Source organism: Ostrea edulis, chromosome 8 (genome assembly GCF_947568905.1).
Source record: "Ostrea edulis chromosome 8, xbOstEdul1.1, whole genome shotgun sequence".
In the NCBI taxonomy this organism is placed as follows: Eukaryota; Metazoa; Mollusca; class Bivalvia; order Ostreida; family Ostreidae; genus Ostrea; species Ostrea edulis.
Window position 1 is genome coordinate 64018157 of NC_079171.1, and position 23230 is coordinate 64041386.

The 23230-nt window shown below is 36.5% G+C and overlaps 2 protein-coding genes across 3 annotated transcripts in view; both read right to left on the bottom strand.

Moving 5' to 3' along the window:
• Nucleotides 1-23230, bottom strand: part of LOC125660925 (sodium-dependent glucose transporter 1A-like) — a 210509-nt gene that overhangs the window by 47633 nt on the left and 139646 nt on the right. The window lies entirely within an intron of this gene.
• LOC125661993 (guanine nucleotide-binding protein G(q) subunit alpha-like) overlaps nt 14469-23230 on the bottom strand; it is a 34450-nt gene continuing 25688 nt past the window's right edge. Inside the window, 3 exon segments of the mRNA XM_048894160.2 lie at nt 14469-18498; nt 20445-20552; nt 22231-22384. Of these exon segments, the coding sequence (XP_048750117.1) occupies nt 18416-18498; nt 20445-20552; nt 22231-22384 (345 nt within the window). The 3' untranslated portion in view covers nt 14469-18415.

Here is a 23230-nt window from a genome sequence, read left to right on the forward strand (position 1 = left end):
TAATACGGCAATATATGGGGTCCTTGAAAAAAATAATATTGGGCGAGGCCTAACGAATTTATCCTGTCGATGATTTTACGTAGGCCTATACTTTGATTAAAGTCATATTGACATTATTCATTCTTGATGCTTTTCTACTGTACATGTACAACTTTATCAGACGTACATCAATGAAAAAGTGGCTGCAACATTAAAAAACCCATCAACAACGATTAAAAACTAGTTTTTTAACAAACTGTAAATTCAAAAATGAATACATCTGTTTTCGTATATGACGTCATAATATGCGCTTACTCCAGCGACTGAGTATACGTACAATCGTAATTACTCTGCTATTTCCGTAAACGCAAATAAACTTCGTATGTGGAGGGACGTCACAGTCGTACGTTACAATATGAAACGCGGGCTTTCAAATGCATCTAAGATATCATACATATCTAAGGTATTCTACCCCTATCAATTAGAGTGAATAAGACATTAATAATATCAAAGCAAAATTTGTGGTGAAAATCTAAACAACACATTATATAGGAATTCGGTTCTGGCCCTTTAACCGCATCCACAGACGCACTTCCGGGGAATAAACGCATCGACTTGATGCAATTCTTGCACCGATCCATGTCCGACTCTTATTACAGGTTACGGAAAAGAACGAGCGCGTGATCCGATTGGGTATACGTATTCTCATGACGCCATAGTAGACATGTGTGGTCAGGAAACATACTAGGTTAGTAAGAGCAATCGGAATTCCTCAAATGTCTCGCGACCTCGACATAGATCTCGGATGTAATATGATGGCATCCATGAGTGAATTAACTATGACGTCACAACCTTCTGCACTACGTTACGTACGTCATAGCTAGCAATGCATCAAATTAACTCATGGATGCCATCGTATTACATCCGAGATCTATGTCGAGTGCACGAGACATTCGAGGAGTTCCGATTTTTAGTAAGAGGCATAACATCGTTTTATGTAGTATTGGTTTCAGCCAATGAAATTCCAAGATTTTTATCAGAGGCAGAAAAATTCCATAAGTGTGAAAAGTGAAGATAATGAACAGTGATCAATCTCATAACTCCTATAAAAGGTGAAGACAACGAACAACGATCAATTTCTTAACTCCTATAAAGGTGAAGATAATGAACAGTGATCGATCTCATAACTCCTATAAAGATGAAGATGACGAACAGTGATCAATCTCATTACTCCTATAAAGGTGAAGATAACGAACAGTGATCAATCTCATAACTCCTATAAAGGTGAAGATAACGAACAGTGATCAATCTCATAACTACTATAAAGGTGAAGATAACGAACAGTGATCAATCTCATAACTACTATAAGGGTGAAGATAACGAACAGTGATCAATCTCATAACTCCTATAGAGGTGAAGATAACGAACAGTGATCAATCTGTTTACTCCTATAACGAATACAAAATCAAGAGCTCAAATGATCAAATGACTGTTGTTAATAGATAGAAAGTCGTCAATATATCTAAACGTCGAATTCAAGGCAACATCAAGAGTTTTTTCTTATCATATAGAAGCTATTGAATAAACTCTGCTTCATAAGAATATAAAAACAGGTAAGCTGAAGAAAAGAGCACAATTCGTTCCCATGGGAATTCCAGCTGTTGGAAGACCTGATCACCAAATACTACGAAGATATTGTCAACGAGGAACTCCAACATAATTTTTATATCAGCTTCAGAGTACTTGTGCGTGGAATCAGAGTGGTGTTTAACAAAGTAATGTTTTGGATGACTGATCACTAGATTTGAATTTTTTCATTTCCATTTTCGTTGAAGATGCAACTCTCTATGATGTTTTAAAGTCTAGTCTTTAATAGCCGTGTTTCGAGTTCCTCCGGAACACGGTTTTTATTCTGTGTTTAGTCACGCCGCTTCAAAAATGTTCAGCAGGGTTACTTCCGGTTTCTCGTTGTTTACCAGCACTTCGCATATTAAAAGTATTTGTTTGGGATGTATGGGGGTACGTATTTGTTTGTCAACGTTTGATAAGCTACCATTGGTCAAATTCAACGGAAGACTTAGACAAGACGACGATGCTGCAGTGTAACTTGCAGATCTATGCAGGAGGCCTGTCTAGGAACCCTAGGCCCTATCTAGTACAGTAGTAGCCATAGTGGGACATGAAAAGAACGTATTAGACTCGGTGAAACTTACCAAATAGGTAAATCAATGTAGTTACTACTTTTTGTAGAACGTTGTATATGATTAAACAAAACACAATGTCTTAAAGTGATTCATAAAGCCGACATCGTGCCCAGTACTGACTTCTGTGGAAATGAGGGGTTGGGCAATTTATACAATGTATTCGTTCATTCCTAGTGCGGGTGTAAAGTCTCACAAATATTTCGCTGCATTTTTATGAGTGCAAAACTAGATCCGGACAGCTTTTTGTTTTGTTTTTTCTAAAACAAATTTAACAATGTCATAATTTGTGGAAAGCCTTTTGAATTTTACTGATTTTGATTTTCTGTAACAATTTTATATATAAAAAAAAAATTGTTTTCATATATGATGTAAAAGAAACCAAATATAAATAACCCCCTCGTTTCCACAGATATTACGCTATGTAAACTTGAATTGCCTAATATCCATTATTCTGTTGATCCTCATTCATAATTAAATCATTTCATGCTGATTTGAGAAACTCTTTCTAAGGTGTAGTAAGACATTTTTGAAAAGTAACATTTGTGAATCAAAATTATGTCAAAGCTATGGAATAATTCTACATAAATGATCATCATACTCATCAAAGACACAACTGAATGTGATATATGCGACCAAAAATGACCAAGATAAAAGAAAAATGTTATATGGGTGAGAATAATTTAATCATATCTACTAAGTTATAAATGATATCCTCCCTAATTTAAACATTGATATTTGAAAATTATTACTTATCAACTAATACTTGCGCCACAAGTCTTTCATTTATAAGTGACTCATTTAATAAGAAGAATTTTTAGTATGAAAGTAACTCTAGTAGATACATGCATTTCAATGAGTTTTCATAATTCCAATGTCATGAGTATTTGTGATCATTGCTCAAATTGTTATCATTGAACAAAATATATCTGCTCATGATTAAGGTATATTCCTGTTAGTGACATCATTTCCATTATGTGCACATAGAATCAGATGTAGCAGTACAGAGAAAATCCATTATATGCATCAAAAGTTTGGGAAAAGTTAATTGACTTGTATATATTAACAAAATTGAAAAAAAAATTAATGCTGTTTAATGCCATATATTGCAGAGAAAAAAAGAGTATCTAAGACCATTTGTGTTCATTCAAATATTATGTTGGTAGATCTTGTTTGAGTCTGCTTTATACATGACACATGCTTAGTGCCCAGGTGGGCTCTTGTGATTAAATATGCACATTTTCGGATTCATGTCAGAACATTGAATGCAAGCAAACTCCCATGAGTACAATGTATTAGGGAAATTAGATACATGTAAAATAAATATAGTAAACTTTATTGATAAAAGTTATGAAAATTCATAGATTCAGTTTTAATATGAATGACTACATCTGATGTATTCCTGAATAAGTTCAAGAAATATATATGCAGTTAACGATATTTTTCTAACAAATACATTAATTATCATTTTTGCATTTTCACAACTTTGCTTCTTGAATTGACAATAATTTATCGTCAATGTTGTGGTATTCTTCCTCTTTTTAACAGGGATATAGGAAGTGGATCATCCATTTTCTTTGCCTTTCCCTCGAGGTCTTCAGACAGTGTCTCTATACATCATTAACCATGTTGATAGCTCTCATGATGTCATGCCATTACTGCCAGATTACCTATAATACTGCCAGACTATCTATAATAATACCAAAATATCAGAATTAAAATTTCAAATACACAAGATTTGAAGCAGTAAAAGAAAAGAATTGCAGGTGTATAATACACAAAAGGATATTGATTCTTACCAGGCTGAAATGAATTAATAGTTGAACTTTCCTTCAGCTGTTTTACTGCATACCAGTCAATAATTCCAGTCAACATACGGAGTACAGTCATTGTTATCAACCTGTGTATATATGTTGAATAGATTATGAAGAAAGAAAATCATGCTCATTTTTCTTACTAAATGAGAAGTGGGAGAGCTCATAAATATGAGTGGAAGTGTACATACATGTACATGTAATTTCTGATGTATACAAAGCACACTGCTTGGTCAAGTTGGAGCAAAGATAAATGAGAGTTCTTTGATATGAATTGAAATTTATTTGGAAGTAAATGAACTATCTGTATGGAGCTTAGATGAATGATTATTGCAAATCCTAATCTAGATTTGTAAGAATATATCCCCCAATATTATAAGTATATGCCCCCCCCCCCCCCAATATTATAAGTATATGCCCCCCCCCCCGAAATTGCCTATGAGCCTAAACCATGAGTTCGAAGTGTAAATTCTCTGATATATGATAATCTACTATCGATTTAGTGCCACATGATCACCATTGTAAAATACATACATTGCTCGAATCTATGTGGATAAGGGTTTCAACTAGGCCTATTTTAATGTCGCGCAGTATCTATTTGTAAAGGGCAGTACAAACCTCTTGGTTTTCTTAAAACTTGGATCACTGTTTGTTATCTTCGCCTTTCATATGGTGAAATGGCTAGAACAGGGATACTTCTGTGTTGGATCAGCTTTTACGGAATGTAGTAATCGCTCTAATTTTCTGCACTGTTCTGCTACTCGTGGTTTTCTAAACAAATGACGCCATCGTTTCCTCTGCGTGGACATTTTTTTTCCAGGGTTGGGAAAGGGTGAACTTTACCATCATCCAAAGTAGATATACACCCCTTTCTTTCCATTATCTGAATTGCGACCTTTCGTGCCACAAAATGCATATTTTGTTAAAGACAATTTTGTTACCAGAGTAAACAATATCAACCGGAAGTACCCCTGCTGAACATTTTGTTCATGTCACGTGATCGGCGTGGCTAAATGCGAAAAATCCCGGGTGTTCCGGATGAACTCGAAACGTGCCTATTTACCGTGAGGAAATGTCGTGAAAAGTCATACCTTTTGATCTTGATTTCAGAAAAGGTTTGCAATTTCAAATGTACATGAAGTTTTTCTTCGTTTTTTATTTTTTTTTTAAATCCAAATTTGATTTACACCACTTCTGTCACAAGTAGTCGCACAGTATGTTTGAAGTTTCTCCTTCACAGCTATCAATATTAGCACCCATCACAACTTTCACAACCTGCAACCTTGACAAAACTTTATTTTTCAGAGCCATCAACTGGAGAAGTTCTCATTTCAAACACATACACAAGATTAAAAACGATTTTGCCTGCAATTAAAATAAGATTCTGACCTACTTGTTCCTTATGAATATGGAAGAAATTACTTCCCAATACGCCAGGAACACGCATGTTTCTATCTTTACCAAATTTATCAACAGGATCCTTTACAACTAATATTCCAACATTTGGAATGGAATAATGAGCAGTGTCTATCTCTACCTCAATGTAACCAATGTATGGAATTGGTAGATGATTGGCACCAGACACTCTCATCCATTTGGTTACATCTATTAATTTTGGCTCCGATTTCAACAGATTTCGGAAGAAAGATTCGGTGATGGTAGGAACTTGTGAACCAGTGTCAATTAGACATAATATTGGCTTTCCTTCTATGTTGACTGCTACCACTTGATATTTTCGAATAGATGCTGGTCAGTTGAGTCACTAAGCCCATCGTCACTCACTACAACGGACGCTTCACATTTAAACGATTTGTATTTGAAATCGTTTTTCCTCAGAACTGCATTATGCCTATGAAAGAAGGGAATCATTATAAAGCTGCCTATGAGAGGAGTTCTAACATCGTGTGGAAATTGGAGAGGAATCACACTTTTAACAACAGAATCCAAAGTGTTGGGTAGCATCATCATCAAGAGGATAGCTCAGGAAGTAGACAGAATGCTGAGTGAAGAACAGGCTGGATTCAGGGCTAGAAGAAGTACAACGGAACAGATTTTCATTCTCCGTAACATTTTCGAACAAGCAATAGAATGGAACAGCAACCTTTGTAGACTTTGAAAAAGTCTTCGACAGTGTGCATAGGGATACGCTATGGAAGATCATGAAAAGTTACGGAATCCACCAAACCTCATAAGAATTATCAAAGTTATGTGTAGTCAGAGTGAATGTGCTGTGCAAACTGGGAATGGACTAACAGGGTGGTTTCAAGTAAAGTCGGGAGTGAAACAAGGGTGTAACATGTCGGGATTCCTTTTTTTTCGTGGTAATAGACAGGATTATGAGAAAAGCTACAGCAGAAAACAACACAGGCATACGGTGGAAATTTACCAGCAAGTTAGAAGACCTTAACTTTGCTGATGACATTGTCCTTATATCAAGCAGCAGACAACAGATACAAACAAAGACTGACAGTATTAATGAAATAGCAAGAAGTACTAGACTTAAGATCAACACCCGTAAAACGCAAATGATTAGGATAGATCCAATATTAAGCGTACCAGTAACTATGAATGGGGAAGATCTGGAAGAAGTTGATAGATTCATATATCTCGGTGCAACAGTCAGCAAACGTGGTAGGGCTACAGAGGACATGAAAAGGAGAATAGGGCTTGCCAGGAGTGCGTTTAACAAACTTAGCAAAATCTGGAGAGACAACCACCTTGGAAGAAAGACCAAATTGAAAATATTTAGATTAAATGTTGCATCAGTTTTGTTACACGGGTCAGAGACATGGAAGGTTACAAAGGGAGATGAAAAAAGATTAGACATATTCCTCCATTCATGCCTGAAAAGGATATTTGAGATATATTGGCAGGAGAAGATCGATAACATCATTTTGAATAAAAGAGCAGAGATGGATAAGATCAGTGTCTTAGTGAGAGTGAGAAGATGGACCTGGATTGGACATGTTTTGAGAAAAGATGCACAAAACAACTGCAGAGTAGCATTGACATGGACACCTGAAGGTAGAAGGAAAAGAGGTCGGCCAAAGGAAACGTGGAAAAGAATGGTGGAAAGAGAAAAAGAGCAGATAAGGTTTACAAACTGGACTGAAACAGCAAGAGCTGCACAAGACAGACAAAACTGCGTGTTACAGGAGGAGAGAAGGGACTAAGTAAAGTGAGTCATGCCTCTTTCCACCGCAACGAATGAAATTGCTTTATTTGGGAAGCTGTTTTCCTTTTACAGTTTTCTGCATCAAAGTCGGACTTACATTTCAATTCGACATTTAGATATATCGAAGACGTTTTGTCTATCAACAATAATAACTTTCATTCATATATCGATTCGGGGGCCTCCGTGGCCGAGTGGTTAGAGCATCACGCTCAAAATCACACGGCCTTTCACCTCTGGTCGGTGCGGGTTCAAATCGCGCTCGCGCCGGTAAGTGAGAAAGTTTCCCAGTTTACTTGCGGAATGTCGGTGGTCTCTTCCCAGGTATATTGTATCTAGGTTCTCTCTTCCACCAATAAAAACTGGGTGCCACCAGATAACTGAAAAAATTGTTGAGTGTGGTGGAAAACAGCAATCAATCAATCAATCATATGTCCATTCGATATATCCCTGTGAGCTCGAAATAAAAGACACCACAGCGTCGTCCACTTCTGCTTCATACTAAGATATTTCATTGAAAGTAGACATTAACGGCAAACTGACAACTCAACTGTATGGCAAACGGGATGAGTTCAGCTTCTCATATTCATGTAACAATATTCCGTTATAACCTGCATATGGTGCGTGTATATCTCAACTGATTCGATGCGCAAGAGCTTGTTCTGCCTATGGTCAGTTTTTAAATCGAGGCAAGCTACTGACAAACAAGTTGATGGTACAGGGCTTTCAACAGTCTCGATTAAAGTCAGCATTTCGCAAATTCTATGGTCGTTATAACGGTCTAGTTTGCCAATACAACCTATCATTGGGTCAAATGCTGTCTGACGTGTTTCATACCGATTGTTAGATCGTTCTTGGCACACTGACTTTGACTACGGATAACTCCGTTCACCTAATCAGGATATAGGGCTCGTGGCGGGTGTGACCGGTCGATAGGGGATTCTTACTCCTTCTAGGCACCTGATCCCACCTCTGGTGTGTCCAGGGGTTCGTGTTTACCCAACTGTCTATTGTGTGTTGCTTATGGGATTTATGAGATTGATCACTGTTCGTTATCTTCGCTTTTCATGTGAACTATATTTCAGTCTACAGTGCTATACTTGCACTTGAGCGACCGCTCATAAAATGTGGCAATCGACGGCATTTTCGTGGAGGACGAAAGGGAAATATGTAATGAGGAGAGTGTTGCATTCATCAGCAATAGTGGAGTAGAACATGCGCAACGTTTCTCAAGAATACTTTGTGATGTTAAGGTACAATTCACTTGCATCCTTTCTTGTTTCTATTAAAAAATGAAAGTACTGAAAGTACTGAGTAGCGGTAGGCTTGGTTTGTGAGGATGCTGTATAATTCAGTTTTAATCCTATCATGTGTGCAAAAACGTTTGTTCAATCCATGGCTCCTGCGTAACATAAAGCAAAAATTCTCTAAAGAAGCCAGCCAAGTTGAAAGTTAAGTGAATACTTCCAGACATGTAGCTCACCTGAACTGAAGCCTCAAATGAGCTTTTCTGATCAAAACTATCCGGTGTGGATCTGTCTGTCCGTCTGTCTGTAAACTTTTCACATTTTCATCTTCTCCAGATCCACCGGGCCAATTTCAACCTAACTTGGCACAAAACATTCTTGGGTGAAGGGGATTTAAGTTTGTTCAAATGAAGGGTCATGCCCCTTCAAAGGGGAGATGGTCATCATGAAAATAGGGTAAGGTCAATTAAAAATCTTCTCAAGAACCACTGGGCCAGAAAAGCTGAAATTGACATGAAAACTTCCTGATATAGTGGAGGTTCAAGTTTGTTTAAATCATGACATCCGGTGTATGTTGGGGCCACGACATGGGATCAAATTTATACATGTGAATATATAGAGAAAACTTTTTATTTTTTATTTTTCTTAAAGACCCAAAAAAACACCGTACGGTTGCTCCACGGATGACTGAATGTGGGCGGAGCTTATCCATGGTCAATGTTATTTACCTGGAATTCACCTGGCCATGAGATCAGTTGTTGTGTATATTTTTATGATATACACAGGAAATTTCTCAGGTTATTATAAATTATGCTTAGTGTCTTGATTTGTGCAAAAAAAAAATAATTAAAATTTCTACCTACATGCATACCGCATTTCTATTTCCCGTAAACCTTCAAACTTGGTCATATTTATGTATTGCAAATGACAGGTTTAGCCCATTTCTAAACCTTTGCTTTTAAAAACTTCTAATTAAATTGTTATATATCGTATATAAATAATTTCCTAAATATAATATTACCCGGCGTGTCCTGGGAGTTCGCGGTGTCGTGGGTGTAGTAGGTAAAATATCCATGTTTCGAGAGAATGAATAAATCCAAGTAGATCTGTGTACATGTACAACCAAATGAAGAATGGTCAAGATACCCCTCAATATGGGCTGTCTGTAGGGTTTCTGTAGCTGTAGTGTTTGCGTAATGGTGGTATCCCAAACAGAAGCTGACACGAAGTCTTCCCCCTCCTCTCTCTCTCTCTCTCTCTCTCTCTCTCTCTCTCTCTCTCTCTCTCTCTCGGGTTTCTGTGGACGTAGTGTTTGTGTAACGATGGCATCCCAAACAGAAGCTGACACGAAGTATACACCCCCTCCTCTCTCTCTCTTTAGGGTTTCTGTGGACGTAGTGTTTGTGTAACGATGGTATCCCAAACAAAAGCTGACACATAGCTAGTCTACCCCCCTTTCTCTCTCTCTCTCGCTTACTCTCAATCATTGACTAAATGAGTAATTATTGTCATACGTATGCAACACTATTGCCATGCCATATTATTTCATCTATATTATTGCTACAGTTTTACACATCTCTCTCTCTCTCTCTCTCTCTCTCTCTCTCTCTCTCTATAAACATAAAACCGTGATAAATTATAAATAGCTCAACAACTCTCTCTCTCTCTCTCTCTCTCTCTCTCTCTCTCTCTCTCTCTTTATCTTTATAAATATAAAGCCGTGATAAATTATAAATAGAAATACCTCAGTAACTCTCTCTCTCTCTCTCTCTCTCTCTCTAACTCTCTCTCTCTCTCTCTCTCTCTCTCTCTCTCTCTCTCTCTCTCTCTCTCTAATATAAAGCGGTGATAAATTATAAATAGAAATATCTCAATAACTTATTTATGCTTTTTTACTGTTGTTTGATTTCTGATTGTGTAATTTATAATCCATGTGGTATCTCAAACAGAAGCAATTTTTAAACTACTGTAACAGTTTTACGCATGGGCAATATAACCATTATACATGTTGATGTGCTGTGCCAATAAAAAATTGTTCATGTTTTTATAAATATAAAGCCACAATAAATCATTAATAGAAAATATTCCAATAACTTATGTTTGTTTGGTTTTTTGTTTTTTTTAATTATTATTATTCTTTGATTTCTGATTGTTTAATCTATAATACATGTATAAAGATGGAGAGAGAAAATACGATGATAAATTGCATTGTATAGGGGACGTTAGAAATTAAAATATTCTAGGTGCGAGTCAATGCTATCAAAACTCAGGTATACTAGGGCTTTCCTCGAGATCTGAAGACTGCTGGTCATCATTAGCCATGATTGTTATCAAAACATCTTTCTCGGGTAGCTGTAGACCACGGTCTCTGCAAACGTCAATCAATCTAAGCTCTATTGTTAAAAGTTTGATTGACCAGCGGCTTATCATTGATCGCGACGCGGGTAAAATTTGGGGGAGTTAACTTAAAGTTGGGTCTTTAAGAACCACCAGGCGATAAGAGTGGAGGTTTAAGTGAAAACTTCCTGTTATAGATATATTCAAATTTATTCAAATCATGGTCCCCGAGGTTGGGGTGGACCACAGCGAATCAAAGTTTTACATGCAGATAGATTTAAAAATCTTCTTCTCCAGAACCGCTGGGCCAATTTCAATCAAACTTATACAAATGAAAGGTGAAGATAACGAACAGTGATCAATCTCATAACTCTATAAACAATACAAAATAGAGAGCTGGGCAAACACGGACCCCTGAACACACCATAGGTGGGATCAGATGCCTAGGAAGAGTTAGCTCCTCTGTTGACCAGTCACACCCGCCGTGAGCTCATATATCTTGATTCTTAGGTAAACGGGTTATCCGTTTTTAAGGTCATCTCCGAGGACCCGTGACATTCACACCTGATGCCGAGCGTTTGGCGATGGAACTATCACTACCTGTTTTAACGACTTAGGTCTGTCGCGGCCGGGATTCGAACCCCTGCTTTCCGCAAGCGGGGCGAACGCTCTAACCTCTCAGCCACCACGGCGGTCATGATAATGAATTTGATGTCAAATTTCATAATTAAGATTGAAAATAAATAAGATTTTAGCCGTTACCTTTCTTTTTTTTTTCTGAACCAAGCTGCTTGTGTAATGATAGTTTTCCTTAAGCTTGTTCATTGCTAGGAACTGCTACTCAGGTAAGCGATGTGGTCCATGGGCTTATTGTTTAGCTCGCCTGAGCAGAAGTCTGAAGTAAGCTTTTCTGACCACAGTTGTCTTTCGTCCATCTACCCATAAACTTTTAATATTTTCGAGATTTTCTCCACAACTGCTAGGTAAATTTCAATCAAATTCCCCATAAAGCATCTTTGCATGAAGAGTATTGAACTTCGTTCAAATATTGAAATAAAGGAGCATACCCTTGAAAGGGGTCAATATCCATGAAATACATAAGTAGGGTGGGCCATTTGAAAATGTCAAGAACCACTGGATCAGAACAGTGGAAAGTTATATGGGTTAATTTGATAAACCTGGTGTATTCTGGAAGTGCAATCATTTCCCGCCATTAACTTGGGTAGTTTTTGTGATGATGAAATAATCTCAGGTAAAAAAAAAAAAAAAAAAAAAAAAAAAAAGAAGCATCTCCTCACTTTACGTGTAGCTTGTGGGGAAAAAATGATGTCTCTCCTGTACGTTCAGTCCCTTTCGAAGATAATGGAAGAAAACTACGTTTTAAATGGATACCCCCAGCCTGAAAACTATAGAATTATTACCCGGCTTTCCTTCATTCACGAAATTTAAACCCCACAACAAAGTGCTATTTATACAACGTGAACTTGTTAAAATCCCCTGACGCGTGGGGCTATTTATAGACGCCTACCATAGGTACTCTTCTAGATATATTTACTTTTCAAATGTTTCCTTTTATATATGTTGTTTTCAAGGGGAAATTATGATAACTCCGATACATGAACTTCGGGTCATACAGCGTCAAGCAGATAAAATAGACCTCTCTCCATCACCCGTGGGTCCGTTCATTCCTACTCACTCGTTCTCATGAATAAACATATAAAACAAATCGCCCAATCAAAGTAATCGTTATAGTAACGGAATTCTTCTGTTTTTAAAGGTAGCATTAACTTTGCTATCACAATTGTTTACCGAAATTGGGCTGAAAGAGTCTTGTTGATTGGACAAATTCGGTCAGGGTATCCTATGAGCGGCAAATCAAATTATTCACAAGCTCTTGCGTATTAGGTGTTAATGGAATATTGCTACATAGATATGGGAAGTTGGCGATAGAGAAGCTGAAATCATCCCGTTTGTCGTTAGTTTGCCGTTAATGTCTACTTGCAATAAAATATTCAAGTATGAAGCAGAAGAGGTCGACTCTGTGGTGTCCTTTATTTCGAACTCACAGTGATATATCGAGCTAGACACATGAATGAAAGTCATTATTGTTAATAACAGTGATCAATCTCATAATTAAATAATTAAAACGTCCTCAATATATCGAATTGAAGGCCATCGCAAGAGATTTTTACTTCTAACGTAGAAGATTCTGAATAAATTCTGCTTCATATGAATATAAAAACAGTTCAGCTAACAAAAGAGCACAATTCGTGCTCATGGGAATTCCAATAGACTGTTGAAAGACCTGATCGTCTAAGATCACGAAGATATTGTCAATGAGGAACTCTAGCATATTCTTTTTTATTTCAACTTCAGAGTACTTATGTGTGGAATCAGAGTGGTGTTTAACAAAGTCATTTTTACTGATCACTAGATATGAATATTTCGTTTTCCATTTTTGCTGAACAACTGTCTATGACGTCAAAAAGTCCAAGTCTTTAATTCATCGTGAGGAATGGTCGTTCAAAATGTTGGAAAGTCATAGGTTTTGATGTTGATCTGAGAACAGTTTTGTGATTTGAAGTTTATTAAAAGTTCTTTAGAATGTTTTAGAATCCACATTTGATTTACACCGCTTCAGGCATATGTAGTCGCACAGTAAGTTTGAAGTTTCTCCTTCACAGCTGTCAATATTTTCGCGAAAAGCAAAGATAGGGGCTGGTAGAGCATATATTGGATCCAGCAATGTATCTTTGTAAGGGTTTTTATGTAGATTAGGAATCCAGTTTAGGTATGGAACACGGTAACTCATATTCATTCGACCCATTGACTGAGATGCCAAATGTGCCTAAAACTGAAGTATGGTTTTGAAGAACATCTTTTGAAAGGGCAGTTGGAGTACAAGTACGATTACCAAAAGTGAAGCCAATGCCAAGTTCGTTTAAAATACAGTTGTAATAATGAGCCTTAGAAACAGAAACAATGTCGTTACAAGTTTGTCCACTGGAACCAAAATATATTCCTCATGTAACCTTAACTGGGATGTGACTGAATTCAATAAGGGAGGAAAACACCTCACTCTACCTGGTTTTCTGGCCCAGTGGTTCTTGATAAGATTTTTTTAATGACCCTACCCTAATTTTACCTTTTCTTGATCATCTCCCCTTGGAAGGTGGCCTGGCCCTTTATTTTAACAATTTAGAATTCCCTTTACCTAAGGATCCTTCGTGCCAATTTTGGTTGAAATTAGCCCAGTGGTTGAGAATTCAAAAATGTTAAAAGTTTACAGACGGACGGACATACGGACGCCAGAATACGGGTGATCAGAAAAGCTCAGTTGAGCTTTTAGCTCAGGTGAGCTAAAAATATAATTTTGTGCCACTTAAGATCAAATCCAGAGCGTTTTATTTTTTCGAAAATTGAGCAAATCGGAGGATTTCCTCTGAAAAGAGGGAAAATCACTCCCTGAACCTATCTTAATTCTTTTATCACTTCTGGTTTACTACACACAGAAGGATACATGGTGTGTACATTTGCTTTATTATTTTAATATTTCTCTTATACTTTTAATCCATTCTGACAATGTATCCAGTTATAAGTGGTATAGTAGCCAGCATTCCTGGAGAAATTTTCAACATCAATATCCAGAATTCCACTCTCCCTGTCATGTCACTTCTTTACATGGGCCTCATGTAGAAACAAGAAATGACAGAGACTGTACAGTTTAAGCTTTAATTGACTGGTGACAATAAATAATATGGACTGACGAATCAACGGAGAGAACCACATACGGGCCTCTAAAATCGCCGGGTCTCTCAAACGCTTAGAGAATAAACAGTTTTACCTGTCAGAACGAAACATGTCTCTGCAGTTATATAGTCATACCCCCTGTTCACACAAGACTGCAGTTAAAAATATATATATATATATAAAACACGGCCCTTCTCCATCATTAAAAATAAGCGTAAAAATCTATCAACATGCAGAGAGAGAGAGAGAGAGCTACTATGTAATCAGTTCTAGGACAGGTTTTTTTTATCTTTACACAACGATATTCTGGAATTACAACAATACGTCATTTCCTGTTGTTAAATTTTACATCCCATACCAAAACAAGCCTAGTGAATAGAAAATTCAAATTACATCTTTTCATCTGTCTTTTTAAAGAATGTTAAAATTTTCATTGAATTCAATTGAAAAACAAAAGACATTTCATTCTGAGTATAATACACACACAATATTATCACAACTGGTAACACAAAGCCAATTTTTTTTTTTTTCAGAATTTGGAATCGTCAAGTTGAAGATCTTTCTGTGATCCAATGGGAGACTGACTGTACAATGCACTACAAGAATCAGTGTATGTTAAACCCAGCATTACATAGTCATAACGATATTCAGAAAAAAAAAAAATAATATCGCACATCCTCTCTCTCAAAAAACTCCCACACTTTTTCTCGAGTACAGGCAATAGTGAAATCACACACACCACATATATTACAAAGTCCAACTCTCTTCTCATGTTAAACAAGTGTACTCAAAACATTTACTGACATAAGGGGCCTTGTTTGTTGTTTTTTACCGACACAAGGGGCCTTGTTTTTTTTAAATCATTAAATCCATTGACAATGAACAGAATACACACACATCGAATGAAAAACACCTATCGTAGAAATTCTACATTTGGTAAAAAAAAAAAAAAAAAATAGAAAAAAAAAAAAAAAAAAAAAAATACCTTAGTCACATGATGTGATGTCATGTGACTGATGTTCTAAGAATAGCACATGTTGGACATGTGACTTGTGTCAACCAATGATACAAATGCAAAACAGTATACACAAGTCTCCAAGTTAAATCTACAGCTTCTAATCCAATTCACGGTTTGTGTATGTCTGTATGAGACTATCGATAACAAATATTTATAAACTGGTATCCATGGAGATAAGCTTGACAATCACCTTTGACCTATTACCTACTTACAAATTTACACACACTTGACAATGTACACATGTAAAAATTGTAGATGCCTAGATGGTTCCTAACATATTTCCCACACAACAATATTCTACATGTTAATTATTGCACTTTTTCTGATCTGTGTCTCTCAGAATGGAAAATGGCCAACACAAGGGGAATACAAGAAGCAAAGTAACCGCTGGAGACTAGAAGAGATGGATCCTTTAGCTGTGAAACACTGGGAGAACAGTCAGGCCGTATAATTCCTCATATATCAACATACACCTTTACCCACATGAACACAATGCCCTGTCAGGACAGACCATTTTATAGACAGGAACAGTACCACATCTGGTCTGTGTTTGCCTGGCACCATCAAATAAAACAATCTTTTTCACCTTGGCAGACCTATAACTTTATAAATTTAATACCCCCACCCCACTATACCTCTTTATAGATTGAATACCCCCTACCCACCCCACTATACCTCATTACATATTGAATACCCCCCCCTCCCCCCAACACTAAACCTCATTAAAGAGAAGGGGGAACTGACAAATTATTAATGAAAGTTTCTTTCAAATTGTTCTGTTGACATTACAATTTCTGAAGTACAGATAAAAAAAATCAAAAGTTCCAAGACACATGGGTGACCTTTAATTACCTTCAATGATAAAAGATTTCCACATCCTGTAGCTCAGAACAGAATACATAAAATGCTTGTCTGTGACCGTCTCGACATTCTCCGGCAGAAGCCAAAGCTGACATTAAATTAAATGACCTTCAATAATAAATCATGTTACACTGAACCCAGGGGAAGAAAAAAACTTAACATTAGGCTGAAAATAGACCGTGACTGAATGTGAAATGGAATGTGTCCGTCTCAAGGTACCACCGTCTCCAGGGTTTCGTTTCTCACATCTGGAGCCATCAGATCACCCATGTGAATAATTAACGTGTCCTCTTAATTAGTACATCAATTCGTAACGTCATGTCATTCGTATTTCAGAGATGCACCTTTATAACGTTTAAATTTAAAATGTAAAAGTTTAACACCCTAGGTCACAAGGGAGAGGAATATTATGCAAACTTGACATACTGAACCCCCCCCCCCCCCCCCCAAAAAAACCCAGAATGATGACTACATGCTGACGTATGAAGGTATATCCTTCATCTCATCCGTTAATACAATTCCTCAGGTCCGACAATGCTCAGTATCCCCCAACTTCAGTCAAAATCTAGAACATGAACACAATGGCGAAGGTCACCCCCCACCCCCGTTTTGACCTATTGTTTTACAGTTATTCATATCTCCCAATCTGTCAGCGTTATAACACATCTTATTTCTTCATCGTCCACCGACTGACCGGAAGTAGAGCACGGTTAGATATTCACAGGTGTTGAAATGAACTCCATCGCGTCGAACACACTTAAAGACCGCGACTCAAGCAGTGAAAAACTAATGGTCTTTTTCGCGTTACATGCTATGAAATAATATTAACATCCATTACATTATGCCAAAAAAAAAAAAATATATATATATATATATATACCACTTTGGATGTTATCTTCAGATCAAACATTTGAAACAAAAACCTTGCCAAAAGTTGACACTTTTTTAAAAACAAATAATCTAAAACTTTCATTATGCACACAATACAAAAGAACAGAACAGAAATGTGTGAGGGGAAAGTGAGTGATGTCCCAGGCCGTTAATCACTCAAATAACAAAACTCAATTATGCCCTGGGGGGGGGGTAGAACGATAATCACAAAGCCCAAGATCCTTTACATGTTTTATAACTGAGTTACTTCCCTTGGCAATTTTACAAAAAATACACCACAATATTTAAAATCACATACACAACACACAATGTTTGTACTGGTTTTGTCTTTTGTCACCACTAGGGGGCGCACAAGGGGAGATGAAATGGGAAGGAGGGGGATAATTGGAGAAACAGTTGTTGTGGAAATTAAATGGGGATCAATGGTATTTCTGATGACGAGTCCTGCTTTTTCCTCTTTGAAAGAAAAAAATATTCAACTTCACAGCTGTTTTCCTTTCATGTAAAGAAAAGTTATGTTTCTTTTTTCATAAAGATGAGGTTTCAACACAGTGCAGCTTTGCATAATAAAAATTTTTCCTAGTATTTCTCATCCTCGGGACCAATCCCAGCATCCCCGATTCACACACCGTTGTCCATATCTTCTGGACACTGCAGCCGATCCATAGGAAATAATTTGTTGTATGGGGAGAAGGGGGCAGGGAGTCGAAGGTTGAACATCTGCTGTCCGAGGAAACCAAAGATTGAAACTAACGGAGAGGTTAATAGTGGGAAATTCCTGCGTAAGCCCAGCACTGCCTATCACGCGAGATGATGAAGATATACTCAGATATATATATATAGATGTATATATAATATATATAAAAAAATTCTCTTGTCTCCATAGATACTGCTCACGGACTGTGCATCACACAAATAGAACAGCTTTAAGTACAGCTCTTCGCTTTTTTTGTAAATTTTTTTTTTTGAAAGTTTTTTGTTACTCATGTACAAGGACACTTTTCAAGGTTATTTTTGTGTATGGTCAGCAAAAATTGACCAGGGTCAAAGTGAAAAATGACCTTGACCTTGTGAGATCGAAGTGTCATGTTAACCTTTCGACCTCCAGGTTTTTTTTTTTAAAATGACGTGCATCCATTGACTTTTCACACTAAGTTATACTCCTTTAAATTAAGCTGCAGAATGGTGTCCTTCACCGCGGCAAACACAAAACGGATGTTTTCTGTGTCTGAAAAATAAAGTGATATAGATGAATTATTACATATCAAAAAAAAAAGATGCTGCTTAAGAGTACTTACTGAGAGAAGTATAGCATTTTCGTTAAAATGCATCCATTGTAAAATAATAAATCTAATTTGTAGAGCCTTTTCTTTTACAGGAGGTTTCGCTTAATCCAATAGCGCATTTGTCAGGACAAAATTCTTAGATAGCTGAATATTTGATTAACTGATTTACCAATTAAGTAGCCTTGATATACCTCTTGCACCTGGAATAATTTGTAACCTAATTAGCGCTTCTCACACCAATGCTTCATATCAATACTATACTATCAGAAAAATACATAAAGGAATACACAGAAAATGATTGGTGCTGTGCTGTACGAATACAAGGCATTGGATAAAGCCAGAACCTCGGTACCATTTCTTATGACCTTAAATCAACTGTATGTATAAATCCTCCTCACTAAGGCAATGCTATATCAAATAATTGTGATTTTTATCGTTTCCATGAATCGGACATGGAGAGACAGTCACATATTATAAGTTCCCTAAGATCTTGTCCAATATTGACAGCGAGACGTACCATCCCCATCCTGATGTAATTTGTGTTACGGTAGAGCTACAATATTCACAGTGAGACGTACAATGCCCGACCTGAAGTACTTACAGTAGAGCTACAAGTTCAGGTAGACAGAAAACCTGTTAGTTTTGGGCTGTTTTTTTCGTTCACATAGATCCGGGATATTGCCCTCGTATTACCATACTGCTCCATATAAATTTTCATATTACCCCCACTTCATTTTCTCCAGCATTAGATTATCATATAAAGTTTCACATTACCCCCACTTCATTTCCTCCAGCATTAGATTATCATATAAAGTTTCATATTACCCCCACCTCATTTCCTCCAGCATTAGATTATCATATAAATTTTCATATTACCCCCACTTCATTTCCTCCAGCATTAGATTATCATATAAAGTTTCATATTACCCCCACCTCATTTCCTCCAGCATTAGATTATCATATAAAGTTTCATATTACCCCCACCTCATTTCCTCCAGCATTAGATTATCATATAAAGTTTCATATTACCCCCACTTCATTTCCTCCAGCATTAGATTATGTTGAATTAGTGTGTCATAAAGATGCAACAATTTCATTCGAAGATTTTGATATTTTTGATTTCCTTGTTCACGGTACATTATATTGGAGTGTCGGTTGTCAATTTCACTTACGTGCTGTAGATATCACAATTCTTTCCTGTGTTACCTTGATTTGTTTTCAATGATAACAAGTAATAAACATACAGAATAGTTTAATTGTAGTCGAACAGGCACGCGAACGATTATATAGAATTATATTTTACTGAAGACTTTAGGTTATATAACTTAAGTAAACGAGAGAAAAAAAAGAAAGAAAAAAAAGACACAAGCCTTGTTTACATAATGAAGAATAGCGATCTCTGTAACGCACGCCGATACTCAGATTTCAGTTGAGCATTACAAATACCTTATATACATTATATCTAAACGCAAAATGGGGTGTGTGTGTGTGTGTGTGTGGGGGGGGGTGTGTGTGTGTGTGTGTGTGTGTGTGAAATTGTGACCATAACCCTATAAACTTTTACACTGATTTTATGTTCAGCTCTCTTTAAGTTGGGTCTGAATAAATTGTTAAAGTAACTGGCAAAAACTCCTCACGGTTTGATATCAAGATAGACAACTCCTGTGACATAAAAATTCAGCAAGAGTTATCCTTCTTTAATCTATCCCAGTCATGAAGTATTTTGGTTTCAATATAAGACTGTCACAGAATAAATTCTTCTAACATGAATAAACAAGTCCCTTTGATTTGATGAGGAACTGATCGTAGGAAAGAAGATTTCAGAAAGTAGTGATTGTATGACATGAAACAGAAAGTAGTGATTCTATGACATGAAAAAGCTACTTACCTGTTGCACATGTGAAATGAGAATAGATAATTTTGTCTGGGTCAGGATTTAGATCTACGAACATTCTCAGTATGAACTCCCGTGCCGCTTGGGCATCCTTCTTTGCACCTACAAAATACAACAGACACAGAACTTGACATTCTCTGCAGAAACAAACATCATTATTTGGTGAGAATTTGACTTGATATCCTCTACAGAAACAAACATCATTATTTGGTGAGAATTTGACTTGATATCCTCTACAGAAACAAACATCATTATTTGGTGAGAATTTGACTTGATATCCTCTACAGAAACGACATTATTCAGCGAGAATTTAACTTGATATCCTTTGCAGAAACATCATTATTCGGTGAGAATTTGACTTTATAAATCGGATCAGGAGTATATCATAACACATAAAGCAATCTGTGACATTAAATCTCAGGGCTTTCATCTAACCCAGCATGTGGGTAAATATGTTCTGAAAGGGCTGACACAATTCTGATATGTTTTGATTCAGTTTCAATAACAAACCTTGGTTTTTAAACCAATTTTGATATCAATAAAAAAAGGAAAAGAAAAAAAAAAAAAAAAAACACCGAAAAAAACAGGCCTAGTCCTTACTACTCATCTAGGTATTCCATCAAGGTACCACTAGCCCCAAGGGTTACAAAAAGCTATACTAATACTGCATATCTAAGCTAAATTACAATATTCAGCAGCAGTATAAAACAAGATGTGCTCTTAAAACATAAATGACCCTGAAAGTACCCATACTGATGAGAGATTTTACATAACATAATCGTTAGGTTATATTAACACTATAAGACAATTTTGGACACACCCTAAAGTCAGAATCTTGGGTTTGTGAAATTCCCAATTTTGGAACACATAACCCCTTTCTGCTTTCCTAAATATGCATCTAGTTTGTACACAGTATTGGCAAAATTAAATAAAGTCTTTCAAATGATAAAGACAATAATCATGATTATTTTGGCCCCATCCTGGTACCTAAAACTCCTACCCCTGGGATCATGAAATTTATAATTTTGGATAAGGCCTTCCTGCTTTACTTCATTTGATGCATTTAGTTTTTTTTAAGGTTATGAGACTGTATAGAGATGATTTTTTAAAATAAAATTACTCAATTTTTGGCAGGTTTTGCTCCATCCCTCAGGCCCCAGACGTGCAGGGCCCCTAAAATTTACAATTTATGTCCCCCTTGTCTTAATGATGTGTCATACCAAATTTGAAAAGAAATTGGAAAGCTAGTTATCAAGAAGAAGTCAAAAATGTTGAGTATTGATGCACAACAGACAATGATGAACGAAGACCAAAAGCAATAGGTCACCTGAGTGACTCAGATGACCCCATAAAAATGAAACCAAAATTACATATAATAGATGATAAAACTGAACAAAAGTATGAGCACTGAACCTCTTGATGGCCGGAGTTCAACTACACTAGATATCATTGAGAACTCGAGGAGGAGGGTATCATCTGAGGTGTTATAACTGACGACTTTCTACTACCTTATACACCCCCCCCCCCCCCCCTTTCATCCAATCAAAAAATCCAATACTGACCTACATTCTCCACTGATGTATTCGACAAAATCATACTGCCTCAACTTGTGCGAGTTACAAGCAACACCTTCCGAGTAGTTACACTTACCATTATTCTACATTTTACTTATTTAGTACGAGTTTCAAACAGAACTTCCCGAGTGGTTAAACTTATCATCAACTTGTGTGTGTGTGTGGTATGAGTTGTCAAACAATGCCTCCCGAGTGGTTAAACTTACCATCAAATTCGGGAAAATAATCCACCAAGTGTGACAACATGATTTTTTCCTCTAGTAAATCTTTTTTGTTAAGAAATAGGATAACTGAAGAATTCTGGAACCATGGATACGTGATGATCATCCGGAAGAGAGCCTTGGACTCCTCCATACGGTTCTATAAATAAACAAGGGGAAAACCAGTTATATAAATACACAAATAATCGAGGACATAAAGTACTCCTATCTTTACATACTCGAGTTCTACAGCTATTGAAACGCTTTTGCCTCACTCCTCAGCTGACAGTTACATTCATTGACTGTCCTCTAAATCATTGACTGTCCTCTCTAAATCATTGACTGTCCTCTAAATCATTGACCGTCCTCTCTAAATCATTGACTGTCCTCTAAATCATTGACTGTCCTCTCTAAATCATTGACTGTCCTCTAAATCAATGACTGTCCTCTCTAAATCATTGACTGTCCTCTCTAAATCATTGACTGTCCTCTAAATCATTGAAACACAGGAGCTATGTTCCACTCTTTACAATTTACTATTGTTTTAAAAAAAAACAATGACTTTTCCACTCAACATTAACACTAATTAATATCTTTATTAGTGATGAGAATCGGTGAGAATTTCCTAACCGATGATTGGTTTAATGTAACTAATTATCAACTATAATGGGACACACAGAAATTCTATAATAAAGTCATTTAACTACTGAAAAAGTGCAAATAAATATTTTCTACATTTCTATTTCCTGTTTATATTGCTGAGATAGTGTAAATCAATATTTTCTACATTTCTATTTGCTGTTTATTTGCCGAGATAGTGTAAACAAATATTTTCTACATTTCCATTTGCTGTTTATTTGCTGAGATAGTGTAAATATTTTCTACATTTCTATTCGTTGTTTATTTGCTGAGATAGTGTAAATAAATATTTTCTACATTTCTATTTGCTGTTTATTTTGCTGAGATAGTGTAAATAAATATTTTCTACATTTATATTCGTTGTTTA